This window comes from Monodon monoceros, unplaced genomic scaffold (genome assembly GCF_005190385.1).
Source record: "Monodon monoceros isolate NGI ecotype Baffin Bay Population unplaced genomic scaffold, NGI_Narwhal_1 Super_Scaffold_1, whole genome shotgun sequence".
Lineage (NCBI taxonomy): Eukaryota > Metazoa > Chordata > Mammalia > Artiodactyla > Monodontidae > Monodon > Monodon monoceros.
Window position 1 is genome coordinate 45,539,783 of NW_021703765.1, and position 26,613 is coordinate 45,566,395.

Genomic DNA, 26,613 nt, shown 5'->3' on the forward strand with positions numbered 1-26,613 from the left:
AAAAAAAAAATTACTTCCTGGTAGGTGGAGGGTGGAGGCAGGTATTGGGGAATGGGGGGCCACTCACATTTCTTGGTTTTCAAGGAAGAGAAGCTTACACAAATAAGCCAAGTTAAAGGATATAAAGGTATCCCGTGGACATCTATGGACAAGGCACTAATCCCAGCCTGGACTCCAGTGGAGGCTGCTCCCTCTTCCGTGGTTGGCACTGCCTCAGTCTTGGCTTCTACTCTGTTCCCTAAATCACAGAACTGTGGAGGAGATGCCTGGATTAGGATGAAGGCATTGGAACTGCAGAGCACGGGCTGAATGAGACGGATAACACGAGGGAACAGTGATGGTGATCGCTGGGTTCCTAGCTTGGGTGCACTGCAGAGACAAGAAATATAAGGAAGAGCAGGTTTGTAAGGTATTATGGACTGAATTGTGTGCCCCCAAAGCCATATGTTGAAGCCCTAATTCCCAGTGTGGCTGTATTTGGAGATAGGGGCTTTAAAGAGGTAATTAAGTTACATGAGGTCGTAAGGGTGGAGCCCTAATCCAATAGGACTGATGTCCCTATAAGAAGAGGGAGAGAGACACCAGAGATTTCCATCTCTCTCTCTCTCCACACATGCACAGAGAAGCAGCCAGCCGAGGACGCAGCGAGAAGGCGGCAGTCTACAAGCCTGGAGGAGAGGTCTCACCAGAAACCAACCCTGATGGCACCTTGATCTTGGACTTCTAGCCTCCAGGACTGTGAGAAAATAAATTTCTGTTGTTTAATCCACACTTGGTCTGTGGTATTTTGTTATGGCAGCCTGAACTGACTGATATAGAGGGAAAGACAATTAATCCACACTTGGATGAAGATGGATTTAAAGCCAATGGTGACTTAGAATTAGCAGGTCTTGGTGCTTCGCTGGAAGTGGAGAGTGAGACAGAGCACAAAGGAGGAAGAGGGGGAAGGGATGTGGTCTAGGTGGCAATCTTGGATAGGATGAATTGTGGTGACTTTCTGAGTCTGAGGTTTGGGAGCTGGACCTGGGCAGAGGGTGAAGGTGTAGATAGGATTTCTTGGTTGTAAGCACGAGAAATTAAGTCAGGGGTGATGAACTGTAGGGATGTAGTGTGCTTGTAATGGAAATGGAAGTTCATTGAAACCCAAGGTCAGGATTCCAGTAGGGTCACCCTCCTGGAGTCTGGAGAAAGAGCAGCTCTGGGCTCTCAGCAGATGCTCACTCCACGAGCAGGACTGGGCTGCCTCAATGGTCTGTCTTCTCCCTGCTGGCTGACTTACTCTCGTCATAATTCCTAGAGAGATACAGAGATAGTTTGGCTCAGGAGTTTCAATGCTGGCTTCTAGGTAGCTTAGGGATTGGTTGTATAGGGACCTGTCCTTGATCCAATCTGTTAAGGCTGTTGGTCACGTGACAGAATGAATACTTGGCTTGACAAATCTGTCCCTTCATCCGTGGCTGTGAGCAAAGCAGCATCCTTTAGAAAGGTCTGGGGTATGCCAAGCAGTGTCACTGAAACATCTAGAATGGGGGGGGGGCGGTGGGTAGTAAGAAGATCATTATTTTGGTTTCAGGCTTGTTAGGTAAATGTGCATATATCATTTGAGTTCAGTTTTTGCAACAAATGAACTCATACTTTACATTAATGTTCTTTACTTGTTTAAGAAAACGTCTTGGAGATCCTTCCACTCAGAACCTACAAATCTATGGAGACATAAATTTTTTTATTCACCATCCACCTCTAGAGTTAGATTGTATCTGATGAGTCTTTATTACAAACAATGCTTCAAGAACATCCTTGTACATTTTTCTTTGTGTGCAGCCTAGATTCCTAGAAATGAATTGCTAGGTTGAAAGGGATGTGCATTTTGCATGCTGATAACTACTGCCAAATTGTCCTCAAAAGACACTGTACCAGTTTATACTTCTAGCAACACAGCATGCATGTGCTTATTTCTCCACATCCATATGAACGTTTCTTCAGCTATTTTGAATCATAAACCCCTTTAGATTCTGCTGAAAGCTATGAATCCTTGTTGTAGGAAAATACACAGATGTCCCTATACAGAACATCTTGCATACAATTTCTATATGTTCACAGACCACCTGAAGACCACCCAGGAATCCCAAGACTTCATATTAAGGGCCTCCGAATGGACATGTATGAATGGGTCTCCCAGTCTAGGTCAGTGAGTCTCAATCTTAGCTGCACATTTGAATCACTTGGAAAGCTTTGAAAATTCCCCATGCCCAGGCCACTTCCCAGACCAAGTCAATCAGATTCTCTAGAAAAAGATCTAGGTACTAGATAAATTTTTTGCCAGTTTTCTAGGTGATTCTAACACACGCTTAATGGCAAGAACCACCTCAGTTTAGGAGAGGCCTAAAGAAGGATAAAAAGAAGTCATTTGAAGACAGAAAACCAGAGTCTACAAGGGGCTCTAGGGACCTCAGACCTGACTGCAGGTGTTTTTATTTTCATGGGTCGGTGTGGGGGGCAGGAGGGACGAGGACCTGGCATTGATGCATATGTTTTCACTGAGAAAATGTTCCACGTACACAAAAGTAGAGAACCTGAACACCCACATGACCTAAATTGAACACTTATTAGAATTTTGCACATTTGCTCTGTTCTTGGGAGGGCGGCGGTGGGTGAGGGCTGACCCTTCTCCCTCAATTCAGTGGTGTTGTTACTTTTTAAAAGCTGCCCCTGGTGACTCTAAGGTGTAGCCAACGTTGATAATCACTGTGCATTGTGAAGCCTCCCAAAGAGAAGAAACCCCAAGAAATGAGAGCAGAAGGAAGAAAAGCTAAATGCAACCCTGAGAACTTGCGACTCAGAGCCAACGAGCAGAGCAATACCCCTGTGGGTGGCACTGACAAAAGGGCTCAGCCAGGAGCGTCAAAAGCAGGGACAGCTGGCTTCAAGCTGCAAGGGTGAAAGAAGGCTTCATGGGGAAGGAGGATTTGGAGGTGGCCCTTAAAGAATCCAGACAAGTTAGATCAGCAGAGGGGATGAGAAGAGGAGTTTCCCAGTCGGAAAGGAAGCTAGTAATTAGGGCTGGTTCAAGCCTCCTAACTGTTTCTCCCATTATAGGCTCAATCATAGGAGTCATATGAGAGGTTCCCTCCCCCCGATCCTGCCCAATCAGCTCAGGGATGCTCACCACGTTCCACGCCTTCAACCTCTAACCCCATCTTTCCTCCCTTCCTGCACTGATTCTTCCCTTTAGAAATGTTGATCTACCTTCTCCTAGGACGGCGGTTCTCAAAGTGGGGTCCGGGAACCAGCGCATCTGCGCACCCGGGAGCACATTCCTTGGTCCCAGCCTTGACGTGCTCCATCAGACACACGGGAAGGATGGGGGGCGGGGTCAGAAATCTGTCTTGACGAGCCCTCCGGGGGATTCGGATGCACACTCAACTTTGAGGATCGGTGTCTTGGGGACTTCCAGCCACATCTCCAGCACGGTTCTCTCTGGAGAACGTTGGGAAATTAGCCTGGGGCAAGACTATGGGGCATTTGGACTTGAAACTAACCTAAGGAAGGAGCCATGAAGACTTTTGACCAGGGGAGGAAAAGTACTCAGATGGTGCTGGAGACCATGCAACAGCGTTTTCAGAATGCAGGTGGCCCCCACCCCCGAAATGGTAGGCAGAATTCAGTGTGAATGTGCATCTTCTGAGGAAGAGGTTTCATAACTTCCATTCAATTTTCAAATGAATTATGGCCCCCAAATGATTTAGTAATCATTGCTATAGAGAGGAAATTATTTTATTGCTTGCTAAATTATATTAGCTTTTGAGGCTGTGTTTCTCAAAGCATGGTCAGATTAGTATTAGAATTATCTGAGCTGTGTGTTAAAAATATACCTTCTTGGGCTGTATCCTGGACCTAGTAAATCAGAATCTCTGCAGTTGGCACCAAGAATCTGCATTTTAAAAAAAGTTCCCCAGGTGATTCTGATGCATTCTGAGGTTCATGAACTGCTTCAGGCTTTAAATTCAAAAGCCAAATACTTCTAGGAAAGCTAAATTAATAATGAGTTTGGAAAGCATGTGAGCCATTAAAGCATGGTGCTAAGGCACAAAAAGTCTTACAATGCCCACAGTCCCACAGAACTGGGAACAGTAGCCAGAGCAAAGATTTTCCTGGGCTGTTCAGTGATCATTTAAAGCTAGGTTCTATTGGGAGTTTGGGAATGACATATACACACTACTATATTTAAAATAGATAACCAACAAGGACCTACTGTATAGCAAAGGGAACTCTGCTCAATATTCTGTAATAACCTAAATGAAAAAAGAATTTGAAAAAGGATAGATACATGTATATCTATAACTGAATCACTTTGCTGTACACCTGAAACTAACACAACATGGTTAATCAACTATACCCCAATATAAAATAAAAATTTTAAAATAAATAAATTTGAAATAAAAAATACATAAAAATAAAATAAAATAAAGGTAGGCTCTATGTGTATTACTATATGGATGGCAAAAAAAGATCTGAAGTGAGATTCTGAGTCCAACTCAACTTCCCACTGTTGGATAAAGAATAAGTTAACGTGTTTTAGGGACTTCCCTGGTGGCGCAGTGGTTAAGAATCCGCCTGCCAATGCGGGGGACAGGGGTTAGAGCCCTGGTTCGGGTAGATCCCACATGCCGTGGAGCAACTAAGCCCATGCTCCACAGCTACTGAGCCTGCGCTCTAGAACCCGCGAGCCACAACTACTGAAGCCCGCGTGCCTAGAGCCTGTGCTCCGCCACAAGGGAAGCCACCGAAATGAGAAGCCCACGCACCGCAATGAAGAGCAGCCCCCGCTCGCTGCAACTAGAGAAAGTCCACACGCAGCAACGAAGGCCCAACGCAGCCAAAAATGAAAGGGAAGAAAGAAAGAAGTGTTTTTTCTGTGGCAGATAGAAATAAGGCAGAAGGAAAACTCTTGACCACCGGGACCTACTGAAGGTTCACCCCTCCCTGCAGTCAGGCCAGTCATGTTCCTGGAGAGAATCTTCTGCTTATCCTGCCTCGTAGCATGTACTTGGCAGTTTGCCAAAAATCCACTGATTACGTATTTTGAATTATACATTTTGAAATATGTAGTACTTAAACAGAAAACCACATAAGATCAAATTCATGGAAATATACTCGAATAAAAAGAGTGTTTTTTTCTGGGCAATGGAAAACAGAACTGAAGGACCTGTTCTGGTGGATTAAGAAAGTGTGTGTGCTCAAGTCTGACCCTCATTAGCTGTGTGATGTTGGGCAAGTTATTGAAACTCTCTGGGTTTCTACTCATCTGGAAATTGGGAACAATGCTCACACATATTCATGAGAATGACTTGAGAGTGTTAATATAAAAAACCAGACCTGCAGCGAGCACTGTCTAAACCTCAACAAGAACGAAACAGGGTGCATATGCATTTTTCCAGATTTCTAGACTTTCTGAACCTGAAGACCCACTGCTTTTACAATCAGGAAAGAATGATAAACCACAGTTTTGCTGTGTTGTTGTTGTTGTTTACTTGAAAGTAACAATGAGCCGTAAAGAGAGAAAGGATAGTGAAACAAACAGATGCTATCACAGTCAGAGGAGTCTGTTTTTGTTTGGAGTAGTGACAACATGTAACCCCCGGGGTATCCTAATCTAAGCACAGATTGTAGGAAGAGTAAACACCAAGAATGATGAGCTCTGTACTGGTATCTCCCATGCCCTGGCTCTACAAATTTAGATCCCAAAATAGAGGGGTAAAGTCACAATGTTTCCTGTTTCCCCACCCTTCTCCAAGGCAGTCTTCTAACATCAGGTTCAAAGCCTGGATTTCCAGCATCAAATTAAAGAACTAGAACAAACCCATCCCAGGGCTTCTTTAAATATTCAGATAAACCCATGTGCCCCTATCGGTTAAATTAAGCTTTCCTAAGAAAAAGTAAGTCAATTAGTTCAAAATGTGGGTTAGTGCTTCTGGGTATTTAAAAGGGGATTTTTTTTTTTTCTTTTTTAGTTCATTTAGAAACAGCCACGGGGCAGGTACATACCTACTCCTCAGCACGTCCTGTGAATTGCCATGACATACCTAGATACTAATTTCTGATATCTAGAGCTTTAAAATCGGTCCTTAAACCAGAAGATATTGAAATATGAGCTTTAAAAATGTATCTTGCTTTGCCCTTTTAGTTCATATACTTTATCTTCACCTTCATTACTGTTATTTGTCAAAGGGTGCTTGGCATTGCTATAGAACATGAGAAGACAAGATTCTACCCTTATTGAACTTCTTCCTTCCTTCATTCAACAAATATTCTGTTGAATATTTGTTGTTCATTCAACAAATATTCTAAATGTCTATAAACAAAGGTCAGTGCCCAAGACACAATGAAATGTAGCTCTAGAGCACACTTTATGACGTGTACTGCAAAACTCATTTGTCCGAGTGGTCCAGATGCAATAAACCAAATTTTACCAAAACACAATTACATATTTCTTAAGATGAATTTCCAGAAGCAATTTCTGGGTCATAGAATATGAACGTTTTTGTGGCTTTTGAGAGGTTGCCTACTTGCTTTCTTAAAAGGCTATCTTAACTGATATTGACAATAAAAATATATAAGAATAACATTTTCATATCAACATTTGGGGGTAGAGTGATGTTTGACATTTTTGTTGTTTGTTTTGTTTTGCTTCTACTAATTTAATAGGTTACTTTTTTGACATGTAGCTAATAGTTTCAGGAATATTTTATCTTCTGAGACAACTGTAAATAGCTCTTCCATTACGTAAAATACATGTATTAGTTACATGACATTAACACATATCTTTATCTCCTTTTCCACCTTAATTAGTATTGTAATGGCATTGAAATAAATGTTATTTAATACTAGGACTAACATCCACTTCAGTCCTACATGCTCTTTAAATATATATGACTAGAAGATAAAGAAAGAAATGACTATCATTATTAATTTTATGTTTGACTTAACTTTGACAGCCTTTAGGTTTGACTTCTTTATTAGCCAAGAGGAGTTTCATTGTCAGAATATTATAACAAAGAGAAATAACAACACACTTTTAAGCTCTACAAAAACACGATTCTCTTATGCAAAACTGCATTCTTCTCATACGTATTCGTTTTACAAACAGCGTAGGAGACTGGTAGGTGATTATTAGGTGGAAAGATCAAGAATTATAGTTACCAGGTGGCAATTAGAAACTAAAAATTCTACTCCTGCCAATCTGTGTGGTAAGTTCACTCTGACCTGTTTTCTGACAAAACATCAAAGATAAAAATAGGTAAAGCCCTCCTTACCCCCAGGAGATTTATGCAGGACAGCCCAGGGTGTTTCAACAGAAAACACCTAATTCTAGTCTGATTGAGTTTGTGGGCGTTCCTTTTGCCTCTAAAATCTTCACCATCATTTCTTCTAAGACACAAATGGGTCTCTACCTCCAATAGCCCAGAAAAATAATCCCAGTTTTTTTGGTGCCAAATGACAAAGGTGACAGCGTCTTAGGCTATTTCTGCTGTACTCACAGTCCAAGGACGTGGCTTGGTACTGTTCTAGCTTTCCAAGATTCCCAAATCAAATGACACACAGAAGTATTTTAATGGTAGGAAACTGTTCCCTTGAAGATTTTTATTTTTATTTTTTTTCATCCTTTGGTTTCTAGAAACTGAATGTGGTCCGCTAAGCTTGGGCTACAGAGCCAAACTTCCCTGCCCTAAGGAGGCCTGGGAGACCTTGGGGAAGTGGCTTAACTTTTGTGAGCCTTTCTGGCCTTGGTATTCTTGTTTATAATCAAGCCTGGAAAATACTAGAGTCTTAATAACTAAGAGCTAACGGTTGAATGTTTACGATGTTCCAGACACTGTATTATGTTTATTCATATTAACCCATTTAATTCTCACAACAACCCTGTGAGTTAGGGGTCATTATTATTATAATCCAAGATAATAAAATAATGAGGGCAGCTGGTAAGGCCAAATTAGGATTCAAACTCAAAGATTCAATTATTAAGCACTCTGCTCCGTGACCTTTTGTGGTGGTTAGCTCTCTCCCCACACATAAATATTTGTATGTTTATTGAGTGTCTACTATGTACCTGCCACTCTGCTAAAATATGTGAACGAACTGTACTGGAAATGAACCAGAGTTGAAGTGATAAATAAGACACAGTTTCTGCTCTTATGGAGTTTTCTTCCACCTCGTGGAGTTAGATTACATGGGTTCTATTTTCATCTGAGTTCAAAAAAAAACATTACTCAAGACGATCTTCGATTAAATTCAACAGAATTTAGTAGTAATACTCTGAAACAGACATGTCAAAACAGCCTCAATTTGAATTCATATTTAACCTCCAAAGTTCTTTATGAATCTTTTAGTAATCAAATCAAGAAAGCATGACTTAAAAGTGACGAACTAAAAACAGTGATGAACTAAAACATGACTTAGACGAGGAACTAAATGCTTTTTCTGGCCTCTGCCCTCAAGAGCCCACAAAATTTCTTGAATTTATCCATCTAAATCCTCCCCAACTCTCATCTCTTGATACATAGCTACCTCCCTTCCCTGGTCCCTTGCTCCTCCAATAACTGCCTATAATGTGGTCCTCTAGAGAGGGAACTAATGGCAGGAAAATATTAAAGCAGGCATTACATTCATTTTAACTTGTAAACATTATTGCAAACAGTAATGTTGCCTTATCATTACTTTTCATCCTACGAAATTTTTTTAATATATAAGTTCGGATGCTTGATATTTCTGATTTTTCCCCTACATGTTTCTTCCTTAAAATAGGAGTTAACTAAACACAGATCCTGTTCACACATTCATTCATGAAAAACAACTGGAGTGTTCACCACGTCCCCGGGCCAGCCTAAACTACACAGGTATATCGGTTTAGGAGAGGAAACATCAAAAGCAACTACATCAATTATGTAACAGATGAGGTCAGAAGGCTGCAATCAAAGAGGAGGAAGAGCTGAATCTGCTTCTTTATGGCGTAACCTTTCATAAAGTGTGAACTGAATGGGAGTAAGTGGGGGGGGTTATAAAATGAGGAAAAAACATTTGGAGTTTTTCCTTCCAGAATAACCATGTCACTACTTTCAAGTAATCTTAGAAATGGAGAAGCACAGATGGTACTTTATAATGATAATGAAAGAGACAAAAAATGTGGAGCATATTGTTGAAGTTGTAAACCTCTTAGGGTCGCTTACAGTAAAGAGTTCTGACAGTTACATCATTGCAATCAGTGTGCCATACAGTACTGGGATCATTTTTATATAAAGAAGATATGTGTTTTATATGTGCAGAAGCTATTCTACCCAAGAAATAACTGTCCTTGCAAAGGAGTGAGGGACAGCTGTCAGTTTCAAGTGGTGAGCTGAAGGGACTTCATGATAGGCAAAATCAAAGTGGAGGAATCAGGCTGGGCTGACAGGCAGAAGATAACCAATATTGCCTGTCTACCAAAATAATTAGAAGAAAGCTCTTTTGATTCTCTCAGTTTGGAATTGAGTGCGTGGAACCACAGGATGTTTTTAAGGAACCATTTATTAAAGCTGGAATTGAACTCCTGTATGAACTCAACTGTAATTCTGTGTTATTGGGTTTTTAAAATTAAGCAACATTTGGGTGGGGAGCGTTGGTGTGTGTGTGTGTGTTTGGGGGGGAAGTGAACAGGTTTATAATTGCTTGGTTTCCCTGGGTGTTCTTCCTGGTAAATATTGTAGGTACTAACTTGAAGAGGTCTTTTCCAATATTTGATGAAGTATCATTACGGGGAAAGAATTCTGGTAGCGTTTCAGGAGCTGGTGCCACAAAGCAGATTCACAGTCGCCCGATAATCAGTCAAGGCGTACTTCCCAAGGTGCGTTTTTTCGTCTCTAACATTAGCGGGGGTCCTGCCCGTTGTTTGCAAAATATCCAGGCAGCATCTGAAGCTGCTGTTTTTCCAACTCCGTTAAAAAGTTATTTGTGCTTTGGGTTTTTTGGTTCTGCTTTTCCCCAACCCCGCCCCCTGGCTTTTGCCAGTAGAGACCTGCCCTGAGGGGGAAGGGGGGGAGGTTTGTCCTGGGAGCACAAAACCATTTTCTTTCCTGGAAATAAGTTGACGTCAACTGGGAGCTGTTTTTGGTTGCTTTGTTTCCCGGAGCGTCCAACCCAGCACACTGCCTTCGGCAAATTGCAAGCAATTCAAAGCAGCTCGCCCAGCAGGGAGGGGAATCGGGGAGGAGGGAGCGGGGGACCCCCGCCGCCTGCAGAAGTGGGGAGACCTGGGAAGCGGCTTCGCTCCTGGACTGGAATGCGGGTCCGAGTCCCCAGGCCGAGCCGGGAGCGCAGCCCTGAGCCAACGAGGCCCCTAGGTTCACTGCATCGGCGGTGAGGGCCGCCGGGGAGCAGCCCCTGGTAGGTAACTTGCCGGGCGCCCACCTGAATTCTCAGAACCGCTGAAATGCCCCGCCGGAGAGTTCCGGCGGCCCAAAAACCTGGGAACATCCCGGGACAAAGAGGCTTCCGGAAGTAGCCGGTGCTACTGGTGTGTGCCAACTCGTGTGCGCGGGCCCGCGTATGCGACTAACTTAGCTGCCTACTGCCTTGGGCTCCTTTCTACACATTTCCGGGGGACAAAGTATTTTGAACAAAGCGGGCCGCACCTCCGGGACGATTCCCGAGGAATGCCACCTCCGGATTCCTCGCGTCCCGAGACTGTTATCTGCGGAGAGGAGGACGGATGAGAGCGTGTGTGTGTGTGTGTGTGTGTGTGTGTGTGTGTGTATGTCTTTCCCCGAAGAGCGGGAGAGGGCCCGCGAGGCAGGGACTTGCTCTAACTTGTTCACACCTAGCACGGTTTCCCCAAAGCTCGGCAACGTCCAGGGCCGAGGAGGAACACGGAGAGCGAGGACTCATCGCTGTGGAGACAGTCAACTCCCACTTAGACGCCCATGCGGCCCAGAGACCTACTCTTCCTCCCTTCCTTCCTCCCTTCCTCCCTTCCTCCCTTCCTTCCTTCCTTCCTTCCTCCCTCCCTCCCTTCCTTCCTCCCTTCCTTCTTACAAATAGACAGATGGGTTAGTTTTGATGCGCAAAATTATAAACTGCCCTGAAAGCAAGACAGAGGGCCCCGGGGAGAGGGGGGTCCTCGGGGGACCGGCAATTGACAAGACTCTCACAGCGGAACTGCTGAGAACTCGGACTCGGAAGGAAATCCGAGGACGCCCTCGAGGAGCTGGCGAGGCAGCCGCAGAGGCTGGCCGGCTTGGGCCGCGCGCTGCTGGTACCTGATTCCGTAGGTTCCCCTAGCCCCTGGGACTCGGAGTTGACTAGCGCGCCGGGGGGGACACTCAGGCTGCCCGAGGAGGAGAAAGTTAGAATACAGGGCGAAATCCGTAGGTGGCCGTGGCTGTACGTCCAAAGAAATCAGTCGAGGCCTCCGGAGGCTCTGGGGGCGCTGCCCCTGGGAGACCTGGAGGCGGTGACGAGGACGTGCCCGGAGCCTGGGCGCGCCGGGGGCGGGCCTTTGGCTGGAAGTGGGACAGTGTCTCCGATGGGAAAGCGGGACCCGGGCGAGCTCTTTGGCCGCCTTTCCAGTTTCGGAGGTGCCCGCCCCCGCGCGCCGAAGGCAGCGCAGCCCTGAGGGCAAACGAACGGCAGCTGGCAAACTTGGAACTAGAGCACGCTCGGGATCCCAATTGCCGGAATTGTGGCGGCGGCGGGGGCGGCCGAGACCCAAGTTCACTTTTTCCGCCCTCCTGCCCGACGGATCTTAGGGACCGGCATTGCTCGCTCCAACTAGGTGGAGCGCCTCGCCGGAGGGAGTTGTGTCAGTTTGCTCCGAGGCAGGAGGGCGGTGGCCTGGGCGAGTGGGGAGGGGTCCCTGGGGTCCCCAGCGCCTCTTCCCGCGTCTCCCCTCCCACCCGCCCCTCCCAGTCTTTCTTCCTCGCTCCTTCCCCAGGCTGACTGGACCGGCGCGGACTTGCCCCAGACCTACGGGGAGCGCCCCCGGTCTTTAATGACAGCTTAAAAGTGGCTGTTGGAAAAGTCGAAAGGGATGAGGCTGACGTGGGGCGTGTTTCGCTCCTTTGCAAGTCAGAAAGGGAGCTGGGAGCCTTGCGGCTGGCCGCAGGCCCCCGCGCCTCGCCCGCAGCAAGTAGGTGGGGGAGTCGGCCGGCAGCCCCATCCCGCTCCCAAGCCTCGCCCGCTGCGCCCTGGCCGCGGGCGCAGAGAGGGTGCGGGGCCCCGCCGTGCCTCCTCCACCCTACTCATTAACCTGCCTGCTCCGCTCCGCTCCGGGCGGCCCCAGACACAGGCTTCTCGAAGTAGCATCCGCGGCCCACCGGGTGCTGCCGCCTCCCGGAACCCCCGGCTCCGGGGGGGCAATGAGGGGGCGGTGGAAGGGGCACTGCTCCTCGGGCATTACTTAGAGAAGCGGCCGCCCCTCCCTCCCGCCGGCCCTCCCTCTCTCTCTCGCCCGGGCCCGCGCGCCACTCAGCCAGAGGGTAAGTTGGGAGTGTTACACCCCCACCGACAGCTCTCCCTCCCCTTCCTTTTTTTCCCTTCAAAGTTTTCTTCGGAGTGGGGAGAGAGGTGGGGGAGGAAGAGGGTCCAGCCAGCCTCGGTCCTTACGCTCTCCCTGTCTAATTTACCCCCCGCCTCCCTACCCCTCCATCCCCTGCGCGCCGCTGCCCCTCCGGAGCAGCGCTCCGAACTGACAATTGGAGCGCGGCTCCTTTAAGAGCCCGGCTTTGCCTCCCGGTAGCTGAAGGTCATTAAACACAAAAGCTCTCAGCGCTGCGGTCCAATATAGCGCATGCGCCCTGCCCGAGGACTGGCAGAGAGACGGCAATATGGCGAGAATGCCTGGCAGCGGGGACTGTAACACCAGCGCGGGCGGCAGCGCCAGTGCCGCCGCCGCCGCCGCCGAGAACAATGGGGAGCGGGGCGAGGGCGAGCGCGGTGCGGGGGGCCGAGGCCGCCGCCACGGCCGCCCGCACTACTGCAGCGCGGGCGAGGAGGAGGAGGAAGAGGAGGAGGAGGACGAGATCCAGGAGGTGCAGATAACGGGGGACGAGGAGGAGGACGGAGGTGGGGGGCTGGAGGAGGAGGAGGAGGAGGAGGAAGAGGAGGAGGAAGAGATGGGTCTGGACTGGGACGAGCCCCTGGAGCCCGAGGACTCGGCCGGGGAGGAGCTGGAGCCGGAGCCGGTCCATATGATCAATATGGACCAGAGCGCCGCGCTGGAGCCCGAGGCGCCGCCGCGGCTGCTGGCGCCCCGGGCCCGCGGCGGGCCGCCTGGGGACGGCGCCGAGCTGGACCCCGACGTGCTGCAGCGCCCCGAGCGGGCCCGGCTGAGCGAGAACACCCGGCTGGCCACCCGCTACGCCGTGCGCATCTTCCGGGAGTACCTGAGCGAGAAGGCGCAGAGCCCGGACTTCGAGACCATGGACAAGGGGGCGCTGTGCCGCGTGCTGCGCTCCTTCTACGCCGAGGCCCGCTCCAAGAGCGGCCAGCTCTACAGCAAGTCGTCGCTCATAAGCATCCGCAGCTCCCTCAACCGCTACCTCAACGAGCCCCCGTACTGCCGCACCCTCGACCTCACCAAGGACCCGGAGCTGCGCAGCGCTAACCTGACGCTGGCCGCGGTCATCCGCAAGCTTGAGGAGCAGGGCGCCGGGCCGGTGGTGCAGAAGCAAGCCATCACGCGCGCCGACCTGCGCAAGCTCTACACCTCCAGCGTCTTCAGCACCAACACGCCCTTCGGGCTGCTCAACAAGGTCTGGTTCGAGACGTGCATGTACTTCTGCACGCGCGGCCGCGAGAACCAGCGCGAGCTGGAGGAGGACTCCTTCGGGCTGGCCATGGACGAGGACGGCCGCAAGTTCGTCTACTTCAAGTCCCTCGGGCCCTACCACAAGTCGCGCTCGTCGTCGTGGAGCAAGAAGCGCGCCGAGAGCAGCGACGAGGAGAACTTGCCGCGCATGTACGAGACGGGCACCGAGTTCTGCCCCTACGCCAGCTTCGTCAAGTACCTGTCGAAGCGCAACCCCCTCTGCAAGGCGTTCTTCCAGCGGCCCCGGGACCACTGCAGCGAGGGCGATGTGACCTGGTACGAGAACAAAGCCATCGGCAAGAACTTGCTGGGCACCAGGATGCAGATGCTGTCCAAGGCGGCCAAGCTCTCCAAGACCTACACCAACCACTGCATCGGCGCCGTCTCCATCGCCACGCTCAACAGCATCGCGGGCATCGGCACCAAACTGGGCTCGCCCGCCCCGCAGGGCTGCTACGCCGAGGCTCTGAACGGCGCGGCTCGCCACCACTCCCCCCATCCCCCCACCCATCCCTCTCACCACCACCGCCCCCAGCCGCCCTCGCTGGGGAACACCTATATCCTCCCCAGAGACAGCCAGGTCGGGCCCGACGTGAAATCGGAGGCTGCGCCCAAGCGCGCCCTGTACGAGTCCGTGTTCGGGTCGGGGGAAATCTGCGGCCCCTCTTCCCCTAAAAGACTTTGTATCCGCCCCTCCTCGGAGCCTGTGGATGCGGTGGTGGTGGTTTCCGTGAAACACGACCCCCTGCCTCTTCTTCCAGAAGCCAATGGGCACAGAAGCACCAATTCTCCCACAGTAGTTTCACCTGCTATTGTTTCCCCCACCCAGGTAACCAAACCAAACTCTATGCATGAAATGTTTCTCTGGTACCACTTCGAGACTAACTTGTGCTAACTCAGGTCTGGGTTGGGGGGAAGTTTTTCAAAGTAGCAAATATGCTGAGTCGGATTTGATTTCACCCTTAGAAGCTTAACTCTCTTGATGCTTTTCAGGACAGTTTACACCTAACCTTAAAGGCTGTGAGAGGGCAAGCTACCTAACAATCCCTGCTGCGCAGTAACGCTGAAAACGTCAAAGTTCTCAGAACAAAAGGGTCAGCTCAACCCTCGCAGCCTCTCTCCACTGAATGCCTGAGTTTATAAGGCAAAGAGTGCAGGAATACTGTGCATATAAATGAAGCAGTTACTTAAAATATCTTTGAATAAAGTAACCATTAAAATACTGTATGACATATTCGCCCTAACTTATGAAGGTAGAAAAAGTTATAAATTATTTAAAAAGAAAACATGCCAATCCTACTTACTGTAAAGGGGCGGGTTTTGGAGAGACGGGCGGTTGAGTGCCAGTTTATACCATAAGGTGTAGTTGAATGTAAAGCAACATTTGGGATGTAGTTTTCATAAACGAAAGTCACTTGTTAAAGTTATGGAAAGGTAGTATCTCCACTGCCAGCCAGGCTCCCAACTGGAGTGTGCCCCATGGTGCCCAGCAGAGTGGGCACTGAAACATTGCTGTCTTTCCTGGCACCATGGAGCTCTCTGTCTAGGGGGCAGATAAGTGGTGGGAAGATAGACTACTGAGATAACAACACAGTAGAGTGGAAAGAACACCAAAGTAAGAGTGCTAGCCCAGAAGCTGAGCCACCTTGGGCAAGTCAGTTCACCTCTCTGGACTTCAGTATCCTCAACAAAGATAAGGAAACTGTTTTCACACAAAAATTATTTATTTCTAAGCACTTAGAATTCTGGGTGGAGACTGGGGATTCGATTGGATGCTTGTCTTATTATTTTTCCTGGAGGAATATATTCATATTATTAAAACTGTATTCATCTTTTGGGTACTGTGCTGTAGGAGCCAGAAAGCAGAGGTCCTTGGGGACTCTGCTCTATTTTCCAGGCAGGAGTAGCCACAGGGGGTTTTACAGCTTTGCCCTCCCTGCCATCAAGCAGAAGTAGGAATTTCAGCTCTAAGTTTGGAGGTGTAGTGCAGGTCTTTTCAAGGAACAGATGTCAGGTACCTCTGTGCTTTTTCCAAAGTGGAAATTCCAGTTCTGGACACACTGACCCTTTCACACGTTTACTTGCTAATCAGCTAAGCCTCAAGGCCAACCGAGAAAGGGGCTGTGAAAGGTACTATAAACACCAAAGCTCTCTAAAATACACGAGACCAGAGGCTGACGTGTCTTTCTGCACTTGTAGTGTGCACCGTAGTTTCTGACAGACTGGGAGGTGGTTGTAGGGCGTTGTAAGGATGGACAGGAGAGTTCTTTCTCCTCTTCGGAGAATTTGGGTTTGCTTTTTCTTTGAAAGCAGAAATAAACGATCACATTCTTCTGATAAAGTAAAAACCCTTAAGATGCCCTGGTTTCAAGTAGCACCTGATTTATTAAGAGTTAAAAGCCTAAGAGAGTTTATTAAAGTATCTATCTGCTTGAATTTAACAATGAAGCAGTTTGTCCCCTGGCATTTGTCTGCTGGTTTCTTGACACCAGTGTCACATAGAATAATGACATGAGATCCATGAAAGATTAGGGGGGCTTGTTTAGTTGGTTTGGTTTTGTTCTAAGAATTGCAGTCACTCTGTCACAGTCTTTCATTTTAACTGAGTGAGATCAATCATTTCTGTAAACCTGAACACTGATTCTTTTAGTCTTGAGTGATTGTCAGGTAACTCCCAGGTTAAATGTAGATTTGAGGGTCCATATGTTGGTTATGTTATCATTATGCCTCTCAAACAGTATCTTAGCTAAGTCTCTTGCAGTTAAAACGCTACAAAAAGTTGCCCTCTTTGCTTTCACTAATGTTAGAGTGAACATTTTTTTTATCAGCCTTAAGAAGTTTAAGGGAACTCTTTAGTAACTCCTGTAGAACTCACTTTATGAAGTCTGAGCATTCTAAGTATGAAACAGGTGTTTAATTTAAGTACAAAGCTGATATTAAACTTTTTCCTCCTGTATTTACTAAAATCACTGTTGAGGTTCAGGGCATTTCCTGGGGATTAAGGACTGGCTGGGGTTACTGGCCGGAGGCTTTGCTTTAGGTCGGCAACTCCTTTGGCTGGTCATTAATCCCCAGGAAATGCCCTGTGTACCTCGAACTTCGGTCATTATCACTTAATTATAAACATAGGCTGTCTAACTTTAATACAGGCTAGACCCTCATCAAGTGGAGTGGCGCTGAATTCCACTAAGGACCACTTGATGCCACAGTCCCCCCCTGATGTTTGATTCTTTTGTAACATTGCAAGTTTCTCAAAAAAATGAAGAGCCTGTTACTATCAATGCATTTACTGTTTTTACTTCTTGAGGGTGTTCATAAGTGTATCACTTATGGGACTGGTTGAAAAATGAATGCACTCAAGGATTAATGAAGATTATGGAATTTGTGATGTTTTCACTCATGTGAAGTGCCTGGTTTTAGTTGGTTTTGGAGTGGGTGGAGGGCTTGGTAGGTTGTGTTGGTTACCTTAACTGGTTCATTCATGAATTCTCTTGAAGGTCTGTATTCAAAGTAAGGGATGGTTTTAGTTCCCTCCCCTCCCCACCCAAGGCTGTTGTGATTTAAGATGATCCAGTTACTAGTACAACATCTAGCTCCCAGGTGGAGATAACGTGGTATTTAAAGGCTTAGCACGTCCCATATCCTACCTGTTCATAGCTGTTCTCTTTGCATGAAAATGCAGCATTTTTCCTGCCTCAGTCAACAGTACTTCAGCCTAGGTGGGATGATAGAGATCTGTAACTTTAGTCTTTATCATTTACAGAAAAAAGAATACTAGTAGGAGTTTAGATTCTAAATATCATAGTTTTGTTGCTAAAGCTTTTATGGACTGTACCTTTCTTGGTACCAAACGAAAATGTGAAAATTAGCTCCCTAAAGTATACTTGGCAGCATTCGTAAGCTTGTGACAAAGGTGCCTTCAGTTGGAGCTACTTGACCCTAACCCCGATTACTTCCAGAAATACTTTTAAGGAATTCTGTAAGTAGGAAACCTGTTAGTGGAGAGATTCTGGGGTTGGTGGTGCACGTCCAGTGTTTCTGTTTCATCGACTTCACTAGGGGCCAGAGTCTGTCCTTAGAGTCTCCAAGATGAAAATTAGAGCAGCTTCCCTGTGAGGCACGCCCAGTGGTTCATGACCTTGCCTTTGAAGAAGCCGGATACTAATAGCACTTGGGAAACCAGTCTTCATTCAGGTGCTGTCTTGTGGGAAGGGAGAAGGAATATTCATTCTATCTACTTACTAGAAAAAACATGCATTTTCTGTATTATTGAAATTATCACCAAAATCTTATTTTGAATTTGGAGACTAGGCGGGAGGGATACACTTTTTTTTTTTTTCTTAAAGATGGAATCAAACTTCTGTAAACGTGACAGAAGAGTGTGTTTAACAGCTATGGCAATTATGGGTTATCTGGAGCAATTAGGATTAACCACCTTGTTTAAAATGGGTATTTTCCTGATTTTTAATAATATTTTGTGGCTGTATTATTTTTTCTGTTGCAGGAATGTTTGCTCTCCTTTACAGAAAGTTCAGATTGGTGAAGAAACTAAATGGCATTAACATAAGTGTGGAACTTTTTTCATTCATTCAGGAAACAATTACTGAGCACTTACTATTTTGGCTTGGGTACCAGGAATCTTTATAAACTAATCATTTTCCACTTGGCAAGTAGTCTCATTGGCAAGATTTTGGCCTCATTAAATATTAAAACGAGATTAAAATAAAGAAGGTTAAAAGGTGACGAAAGAAATCTGTAGTTTTGCTCTTGCATATTCATATTGCAGTGAGTACTCAGGTGTATTATTTTAAATTGATATGAACCTACATATATGTCAGCTCACTATCTATCATATCTGATCCAGGAAATAGAAAGAGAAGTATTTGCCACCAAAGGAGAAAGTGGATGCCATTCATCTCGAACGTAAACCCTGATTTAAAATCTGGTTCCCCTAACAAATGTCACCTATAAGGGCATCCTCTCGTCATTGTAGATGGATTTCAAGCAAGAAGAGCCCCTTTTTCAAATAGGACTGTGAGTTGTGTGTGAGACCTCTTAGGTTTTCACCTTGATTTAGGCCAAAGCTCCACTTCAGTGATTTAATAAAAAGTTCACTTTCAAGTTATCTTTTGGCATCTCCACTGCCACTTCAAAAGCAGAATCGATATAGGAGTTGCTTTGTGGTTACGTATGTTGAAAATCTTAGGACCAGACATAAACTAGTAATCTAGAACTTTTATTTCTAGAACGTATTTTACTTCTCTTGATTGATCATTCACTGCATTGTACCAATTAGTCAGGATGCTATTTGAAAGACTTCTTTGGAGAATTTAGATAGGGGATAGGTAGTGGGAATTAATTGGTCCAAAAAGGGAGATTGATTGACTTTGATAAATGAAAATGAAAGAAAATGGAGCTTTAGAATTTGAAACCTTGTGCTGATAAACATTTTTATTTAACACTAGTAATATTCTAAAGAAGCTGAATTTAGCTCAACCATTGTTTTTTGTTGCTGTTTTTCTTGGCCCCACTGCAGGGCATGCAGAATCTTAGTTCCCTGACCAGGGATGGAACCGTGCCCCCTGCAGTGGGAGCAAGGAGTCTTAACCACTGGACTGCCAGGGAAGTCCCTCAGCTCAACCATTGTTACCTGAACCTCTTGCTACCTGCTAAGTAGTGCCAAGAGGAACAGGATTCAGTTTTTGCCCTCGGTCAGGGTTTGCAGAGGACGGGCTTCCAAGCTAAAGTGATTCTCTGTTTGATGCATGAACATCACAAGGGAAACAGATGAACTTGTCAAGTTTTAGGCCCTTTGGGTTTCCAGATCTGTGAAAGTTTCTCTTTGCCTTCTCTTTCAAGAGAGGATGGTCTCTGAATGGTGTCAAGTCTTTATAACAGAGATTGAGCTTCTGTATGGTCTAGAAATAAATGGGCATTTAAGCCATTCAGGATATCTCGCTAATATCCCCTATGGGCTGAGATTGAACCTGCATGTGAGGGGCTATTACCTAGTGCCCATGGCTGTGAACTAGACACTGGACCCCAGCACGTCCTGTCAGACTACAGGAGGCCCAACCTAATTAGATGTGTTTTAAGTTTTCAGTAATTCTGTTCAACACTTTTTTTTTTTACTGTCAGACTTTCTTCCTTTCAGCTTTTGCTATAACAATCTGACGGAGCCTTTTTTTCCTTAAAAAAAAAAGATCCATTTATATCTGACAGCAAACTTTCCTTTGTGACTGAATTTTTTTTTTTTTATTCATATCCTATCCTAAATTTGTCCGCATCTTGGGTCACAGAATTTTCAAAACAAATGGAAGTGGGAACCGTCTTCCAGTATTGGAAGGCCAGAGTGTCTGAGCTTTAATTGTAGTTTTTGTCACAGCAGTTTGCTCTCGGGCAGCTTTGCAAACCCCAGTGGGAACTTCCTTTTTCTGGAAACCCACTACTTTCTGAGATTTGTGATTTGTGTTTAGCAACTGGAAACAGTTCAGCTCTTGTGGGCCCTCCAGGTAGTTAATTCGATTGTTTTTAATATGGGGGGAGGGGAGCGAAGGGGGAGGGGAGCGGGGGGGGGGAGGGTGGGGGGGGGGGGAGTACAGGGAAGTCCCACAGGCGTGAAGGAGCGGGGATGGGGGGGCGGTAAGGGTCTCCTGTGTCGAGTCCATTTCTGGAACCCTGGGAAACTGCGGGAACCTGGGGAGGCCTTGGAGGGAAGCCCCGGGCACCATCCAGGGCCACTCAGTTCTTCCCCCATCACCAGCCCCATCTCCACCTGAGTATAGACATTTGAAACTCATCTTTGTAATGCAAGCCTTTCCTGGGAGTGTCTAGACTCCTTCACACCCTGAATTACTGCTTTCCCCTGATCACCTGGCAGTGAACCCTGGCAGATGGGCGGTTTGATCCGGTCTGTAAGGAAGGAGGCAAAAATGTGCTACCTACAAAGGGCTGACAGATTTAAGAGAGGTTAGGCTGTAGGCTTCTGGGAAGAAAGAGGAATTTGGAAAGGAATGCTGGAGAATGACAGAGATAAGTGTTGCTTCCTTTGTGATAATTGGGTTACCGAATGTCAAGACTAGTTTGGAAGCTTGTAATTATCAATTTCTAGTTTTAACTACATGTCCCCAGTCCAGGGTAACTCACCCGGTTCAGCCCGCGGTCTCACCACTCAGTCCCCATCCTTCCTCTCTTAACACAAGACAAAGGGAACTGTTATTTTTAGCACCGGGTCCCATAAGGGCTCTTTCCACCACGTTTCTTAAGCTTGTGGATTAGTTTTGATACCTAAACTTGCTGTGGCTTTTGCCATGTAGTTTTTGGTTTGGGGGTTTTTTTGGCTGCGGCGTGTCAGGCAAGATCTTAGTTCCCCAACCAGGGATCGAACCTGCACCCCCTGCATTGGAAGCGTGGTCTTAACCACTGGACTGCCCGGGAAGGCCCTGCCATGTGGTTGTTAAGGAACTTACACAGGTGAACTGTTTCACCATCCTGGCTTCTTCACTGATCTGGGTCAGGGAATGGACATTTGGACCAGATCCACGCAGGAGTGAAGGGAGGGAGTGTGTGGCCCCGAGGCTTCCACTTTACTGGGCTGCAGTCCAGAGACAAACGTGATTCCCTCCTTGAAGAGTCTGATGTCAACTGTCCCAGCCTCTAACTGACTCTGTAGTTAGGAAGTAGAATGTCATCATGAATAATAGCCAAGACGAACAGAGGGCTTTAAAGTGGTCCCCCGACTGGCAGCCTCTGCATCGCTCAGGAGCAGTGGGCTACTTGGTCTCCTTTAATCCTCACACAGTCCTTCAAGGAGTTATGGTTATTACTTCCATTTTACAAAGGAGGAGTCTGTTAATAGATGTTGACTTAATTTACTGAAGGTCCAACCACTGGTTAGTGACTATGCTGGGATTTGAGTCCAGAACTGTCAGATTTCAGAGTCTGCTTTTAAATCCATGGTCTGTTGATTCCAAAATTCTTAGCTGTTCAAATAAAAGAATCCATTAAAGAGAAGATGATATAACATTAGATTCATATCACTGCCTGAGGTGCTTTCCTGGAGCAACTTAAGAAGAGCGAACTTGTTAAAATACAGCAAAAAAAAATTGGGAACACAGAAGAATATTTCCAGTGCTTAACATGCTTCCATTTTGCTGTGTGTGGTCCCAGCCTCTGACGAGTCTGGGGACAGTTATCAGCCTCTTTTGAGAAGCCCCATCACATAGAACATGTTAAGAGTAGACTCCAGGGCCAGACTGCCGGGGCCAAAGCTCAGCTCTGCCCAGAACCAACCTGGTCTTCAGTTTCCTCCTGGGTCAGATGGGGACATTGGTCATACTCACCTCCTAGGGTCGTCAGCGTTAAATGAATTACTGTTTAAGAAGTGCTTAAAACAGGCGTGCTCGATGAACATTTTCTATCATTTTATTATCTTAGCACAGAATGTTTGACGTATGAAAAATGGCTGATCGTGCTCATAAAGTCCCAGTCTCCGTCTTCAGTGTTTCTCTTGTGAATAGGTCGTCCAGGTGCTGTGCAGGGGCCTTTCTGCCGTGTCTCCTTCTGGGGTGTCTGTTGCCTTGGGCCAGTAGCACCCCCTCTGGGCTCCTAGGAGATGGGCAGTCTCAGGAGGCCTCTGGCAGTGTGGCTCACCCAGGCCCCCTCCCTCTCACTGTCACCTCAGACAGCCCATCCTGGTGGATGCTTTACACCAAAGCTGGTTTTTCTCCCCTCTACTTTCCTTTGATACTCAGCTCCACAGCTTCTTCTAAGTTTGTTCTGCAGACCCTTCCTATTGCTAGAGGGGGTAGGAGGCACTCTCTGAGGGGCATAATTGCTGCCCAAACTCCAGGGGATTCACAAAAGTTGGCTTACAAGGAGATTGACAGCTTTTCACAAGAGTAAATTTTATTTGGAATGGTTTGGGATTAGGGGAGCAGTCATAATACTGGGGTTCTTAAAACATCATGAAGGTCGTCATGGCAATGACTTTAGTAAATTTTTTGGGGGGGTGTAATTCAGATTGTATTGCTTATTATGTCATTCCATACAACTTTAAGTAAACAGACGTTGAGAAAATATACTGGAAGTATTAAACAGGTGATGGCAATATTGATGAGAATGTTCAAGTGTTTTACATAAGGTAGTAAGAGGCACCGCTGCCACTGTCACCCCCCCCTCCGAAATTTGTACATTTCGTATAAAAAGAGTAAAAATAGTTCAATGGCATTTAACTAGCATTATTCTTTGTAATGACTTTCTTAAATTTTAATTCCAGTATTCTAGAAGTAGGGCCTGTATTTGGCTAGATCTTCTGGTATATTGCTTGCATTTCCCTAATGCATAATTGGATTATAATTTTCTAATTCTTTTTTTTTTTTTAATTTTCTAATTCTTGACTTCTGTCTTGGAGACTATATAAAATCAGTAGAAGTTTTACTTGAAGTTGTTGTGTACTAATATATGCTCTGAATAGGCTGCAGAATCAGGGTAACTGGATGGTGTTCTGATGCAGCATTGCTGACCAGTTAATGACCTCTTCTGACTTGTTCTTAATTTGACAAAGCGAGCACTCGTATAAAATAGAAACGATGGCTGTGATGATGCAGGGATCTGTCACCTCTAATTTAGTTTGCTTTTCAAATAATCACAGGATTCAGCCACCATATTCCCAGTAGTATAAGTTTGTGGGTTTGAGAATTATATTAAATAAATTAATAATAGCTTTAATTAATAATTCTATTAATTTCATTAAGCCAGCTCATCTGGAATGTTGGTTTCTATTTTGTGACATTTTTTTCTGACAAAGTTATATATAAAGAGATTTTAGATATTTTCTTTCCATCTTGAACAAATATCTCATTGTTTTTTACTCCAGAAAAAAAGAGACTGGCAGAAAATTTATTTTACAGTGGAAAGCATGTTGCTGCAGAAACACACAGACCTAAATAAAAGTGTAACAAGAATATTAGAAAACGGATTATGCTAGCTTCATTCTCTTTTCTTCTCAATGTGGTGTTCATTCACACGTTGAATTTTTATAATTAACAGTAGGATATTCATAGTGCTGGTGATTTCACTATTTTCAGGATTATTTTACGGGTGGGGTGGTAAAGTTCAAGGTATGTTTCTCGGGTTTATGTTTTTAAACTTATGAAGAGGGCTTCCCTGGTGGCGCAGTGGTTGAGAGTCCGCCTGCCTATGCAGGGGATGCGGGTTCGTGCCCGGGTCTGGGAAGATCCCACATGCACAGAGCGGCTGGGCCCGTGAGCCATGGCCGCTGAGCCTGCGCGTCTGGAGCCTGTGCTCCGCAACGGGAGAGGCCACAGCAGTGAGAGGCCCGTGTACCGCAAAAAAAAAGAAGAGGATCATGGAATCCTAGATCCTATTCATAGTATTTAACTACTATCTCAAGTGATGTATTTTAGAACCACCTCTTGGGATGTGAGTGGTGATCTGAGAAAAGTCGAGATGAAGGAGACTGCTGCTATACAGAAAAACTCTGAAAATAGGATTCATTTATTGAGCACTTACTGTGTGCAAGGGCAGGAATTTGGAGGTAAAGAATAACTTAGAAATAGTTAAGAGAAGATGCTGGAGAAACGACAGTGGCAATACCTGGGGCAAGTCAGAAGGAGGACCCAATGGAGAGGATGAGGGTCTTGCACCATCTAATGACTGTTCACAAGTAAAGCCTGGGTAGTAAGCAGTGTGTATTACTTTCTAAGAAATGGGACCGAAGGTGGCCCGACCAAACTGAAAGACTAAACATTTAAGCCTTAAAAGTGTGTGAAGAGAAAATGTAAAAACTCAGAAGAAATAAAATCTTGCCTTGTCAAAATGTAAGCCTTTTCCTTGCTGTGACATTGATCTCTCTTGGGAAGGCCTTAGTATACTATTTTAGATGTCCCAGCACGACGTAGGCTGCCACATCTCTCTCCATATCAGCCCCTCTAAATGTTCACCCTGTGTTAATCCACGTGTTTTAAGACTGAGTATTTATGCAATAACCCAAAGAAATTCAGAACTGGTATTGTGTCCTAGTTTACATTTCAGTTCCAGCTCTTTGAATTACTAAAGCCTGGCTCCTTTGGTACCCAGCAGTATTTCTTTCACATCTTGAGTCCGGGACCATACAATGAGTAATCAATTACTAAGGTACATGAGAATAGTGCTTAACGATTTGCAAATGGCTTTCTTGTATGTGACTTGATTCTAAGGAAGCTTTGCAGGGCCCTTTGTAGTGTCAGTACTGGGTTAGATAGATGGTGCTGACATAGATAAACTCCTTGTCCTTGGAGGACTCAGTCTCGTGGAGGGGGCAGACAAGTAACCTGAAAGATAAACTCCGATGTGTGATAACTCCTGTGATACTCTGTACACACAGTATAAGCAAGCTGAAGGGGGAGGGGAGGCACTGTGATTATACCCATCCTAGGTGAGAAAAACTGACCCTCAGAGAGGTTAGGCAGTTTCTCAAGTTCACCTCACCACTGAGGAGTGAAGTTCCAAGTCCAGGTCCAGGGCTCTTATACAGTGCTACTTTGGGGGCTGTCATTTATAGCTGAAGTTTTGTTTTGTTGGTTTTTTTGGCTGCACTGTGTGGCTTGTGGGATCCTAGTTCCCCAACCAGGGATTGAACCCGCACCCTCGGCAGTGAGGGCACAGAGCCCTAACCACTGGACCGCCAGGGAATTCCCTAGCTGAAGTTATAAAAGCAGTGCAGTTAGGCATTAAAGAAAGAAAGAAAAGAAAAGGACCCTGAAGCACAAGTGTGTAGATGGATGTGTCTTTTAAAAACTAAAAGGCTTAATGTGATTTTCATGCTTTTGGTATTTTAGGAAAATCCAAGGGAACATTCTGGATTAGGGTGAAATAGAATGGCCCAGCACAGGCTCCAGACGTCAGTGGCTGACAGCTGTAGCCAGACTGACTGGGGGATCTTTCCTTACAGTGAAGCCCAAGCTCCTGGAACCCTTTCTGCAAGTGGTTGAGGGCTGACCCCCACGGGGAGCTGCGCGGTTCCGTCTGATCCCTGACTGGTTGGCAGTTGGAAGACCAGCTCCCCAAGGCCTTCAGTCTTTCCCACTTCAGCCAGAGCACTTAATTAAAACAAAAAGTGGACACAGCTCTGATGCAGGTATAGCTAGTAAAAAGAACCAATAAAAATGACAGTGAAGTGCCCGCCAAATGGAAGATGTTAATGATACTAAGGCGCTTCATGGGGCAAGTCTGTACCTCTTGGCACAGGACGACAGGCTGCCCACGGAGGCTATTCCTCACAGCGGCCCTTGGCCGCCAGCTCCCACCCAGACTGCACAGGCGAGCTGCCCGGGCTCTGCCGACCTGGGGCCACCCGACTTCTCCCTGCAGGAACATCACTGGGAAGTGACCACCACTGACATGTAGCCCTTTTCGCTGGTGACAGCAGATAACACAAGGTTTCAAGGATACTTTTGTGACACGGGAGCAAAAAGGAGGCAGGGAAAAGGCACAGGATCAGAAAAGTAAAGGGGAGGGAAGTAGCCAAGGTACCTCCAAGCTTACTGGACATTTGGAGCAAACTCAGCATTCTCATCAGTTCTAATTAGACTTACCAAAGGGCAGACCAAGTTAAAGCTAAGAACAATAACTCTGAATTACCCTTGGGCAAGTTACTTAGTTTCCCAGCTGTTAGATGGGAAGAATGGGAATCCATTTGTTCCTCGGTATCCTTGGAGAATTGGTTCCAGGACCCCTGCAGATGTTCAAGTCCCGTATGTAAAATGCTGTAGTAT

General features: G+C 46.2%; 1 protein-coding gene across 3 annotated transcripts in view; it reads left to right on the forward strand.

Annotated features, from left to right (window-relative positions):
* KCTD1 (potassium channel tetramerization domain containing 1) overlaps nucleotides 1-26,613 on the forward strand; it is a 182,474-nt gene that overhangs the window by 79,627 nt on the left and 76,234 nt on the right. Inside the window, exon 1 of one of the 3 annotated variants that reach the window (XM_029223272.1) lies at nucleotides 11,968-12,506. The exons of 1 other annotated variant lie outside the window; for it this stretch is intronic. Coding sequence is in view for 1 of the 2 variants with exons in the window: in XM_029223253.1 (XP_029079086.1) it covers nucleotides 12,855-14,666 (1,812 nt within the window). In the remaining variant the exon portion in view is untranslated. Of the gene's footprint in view, nucleotides 1-11,967; nucleotides 12,507-12,684; nucleotides 14,667-26,613 lie in introns of those variants that run through there. One more of the 3 variants, XM_029223253.1, reaches the window with a different exon arrangement.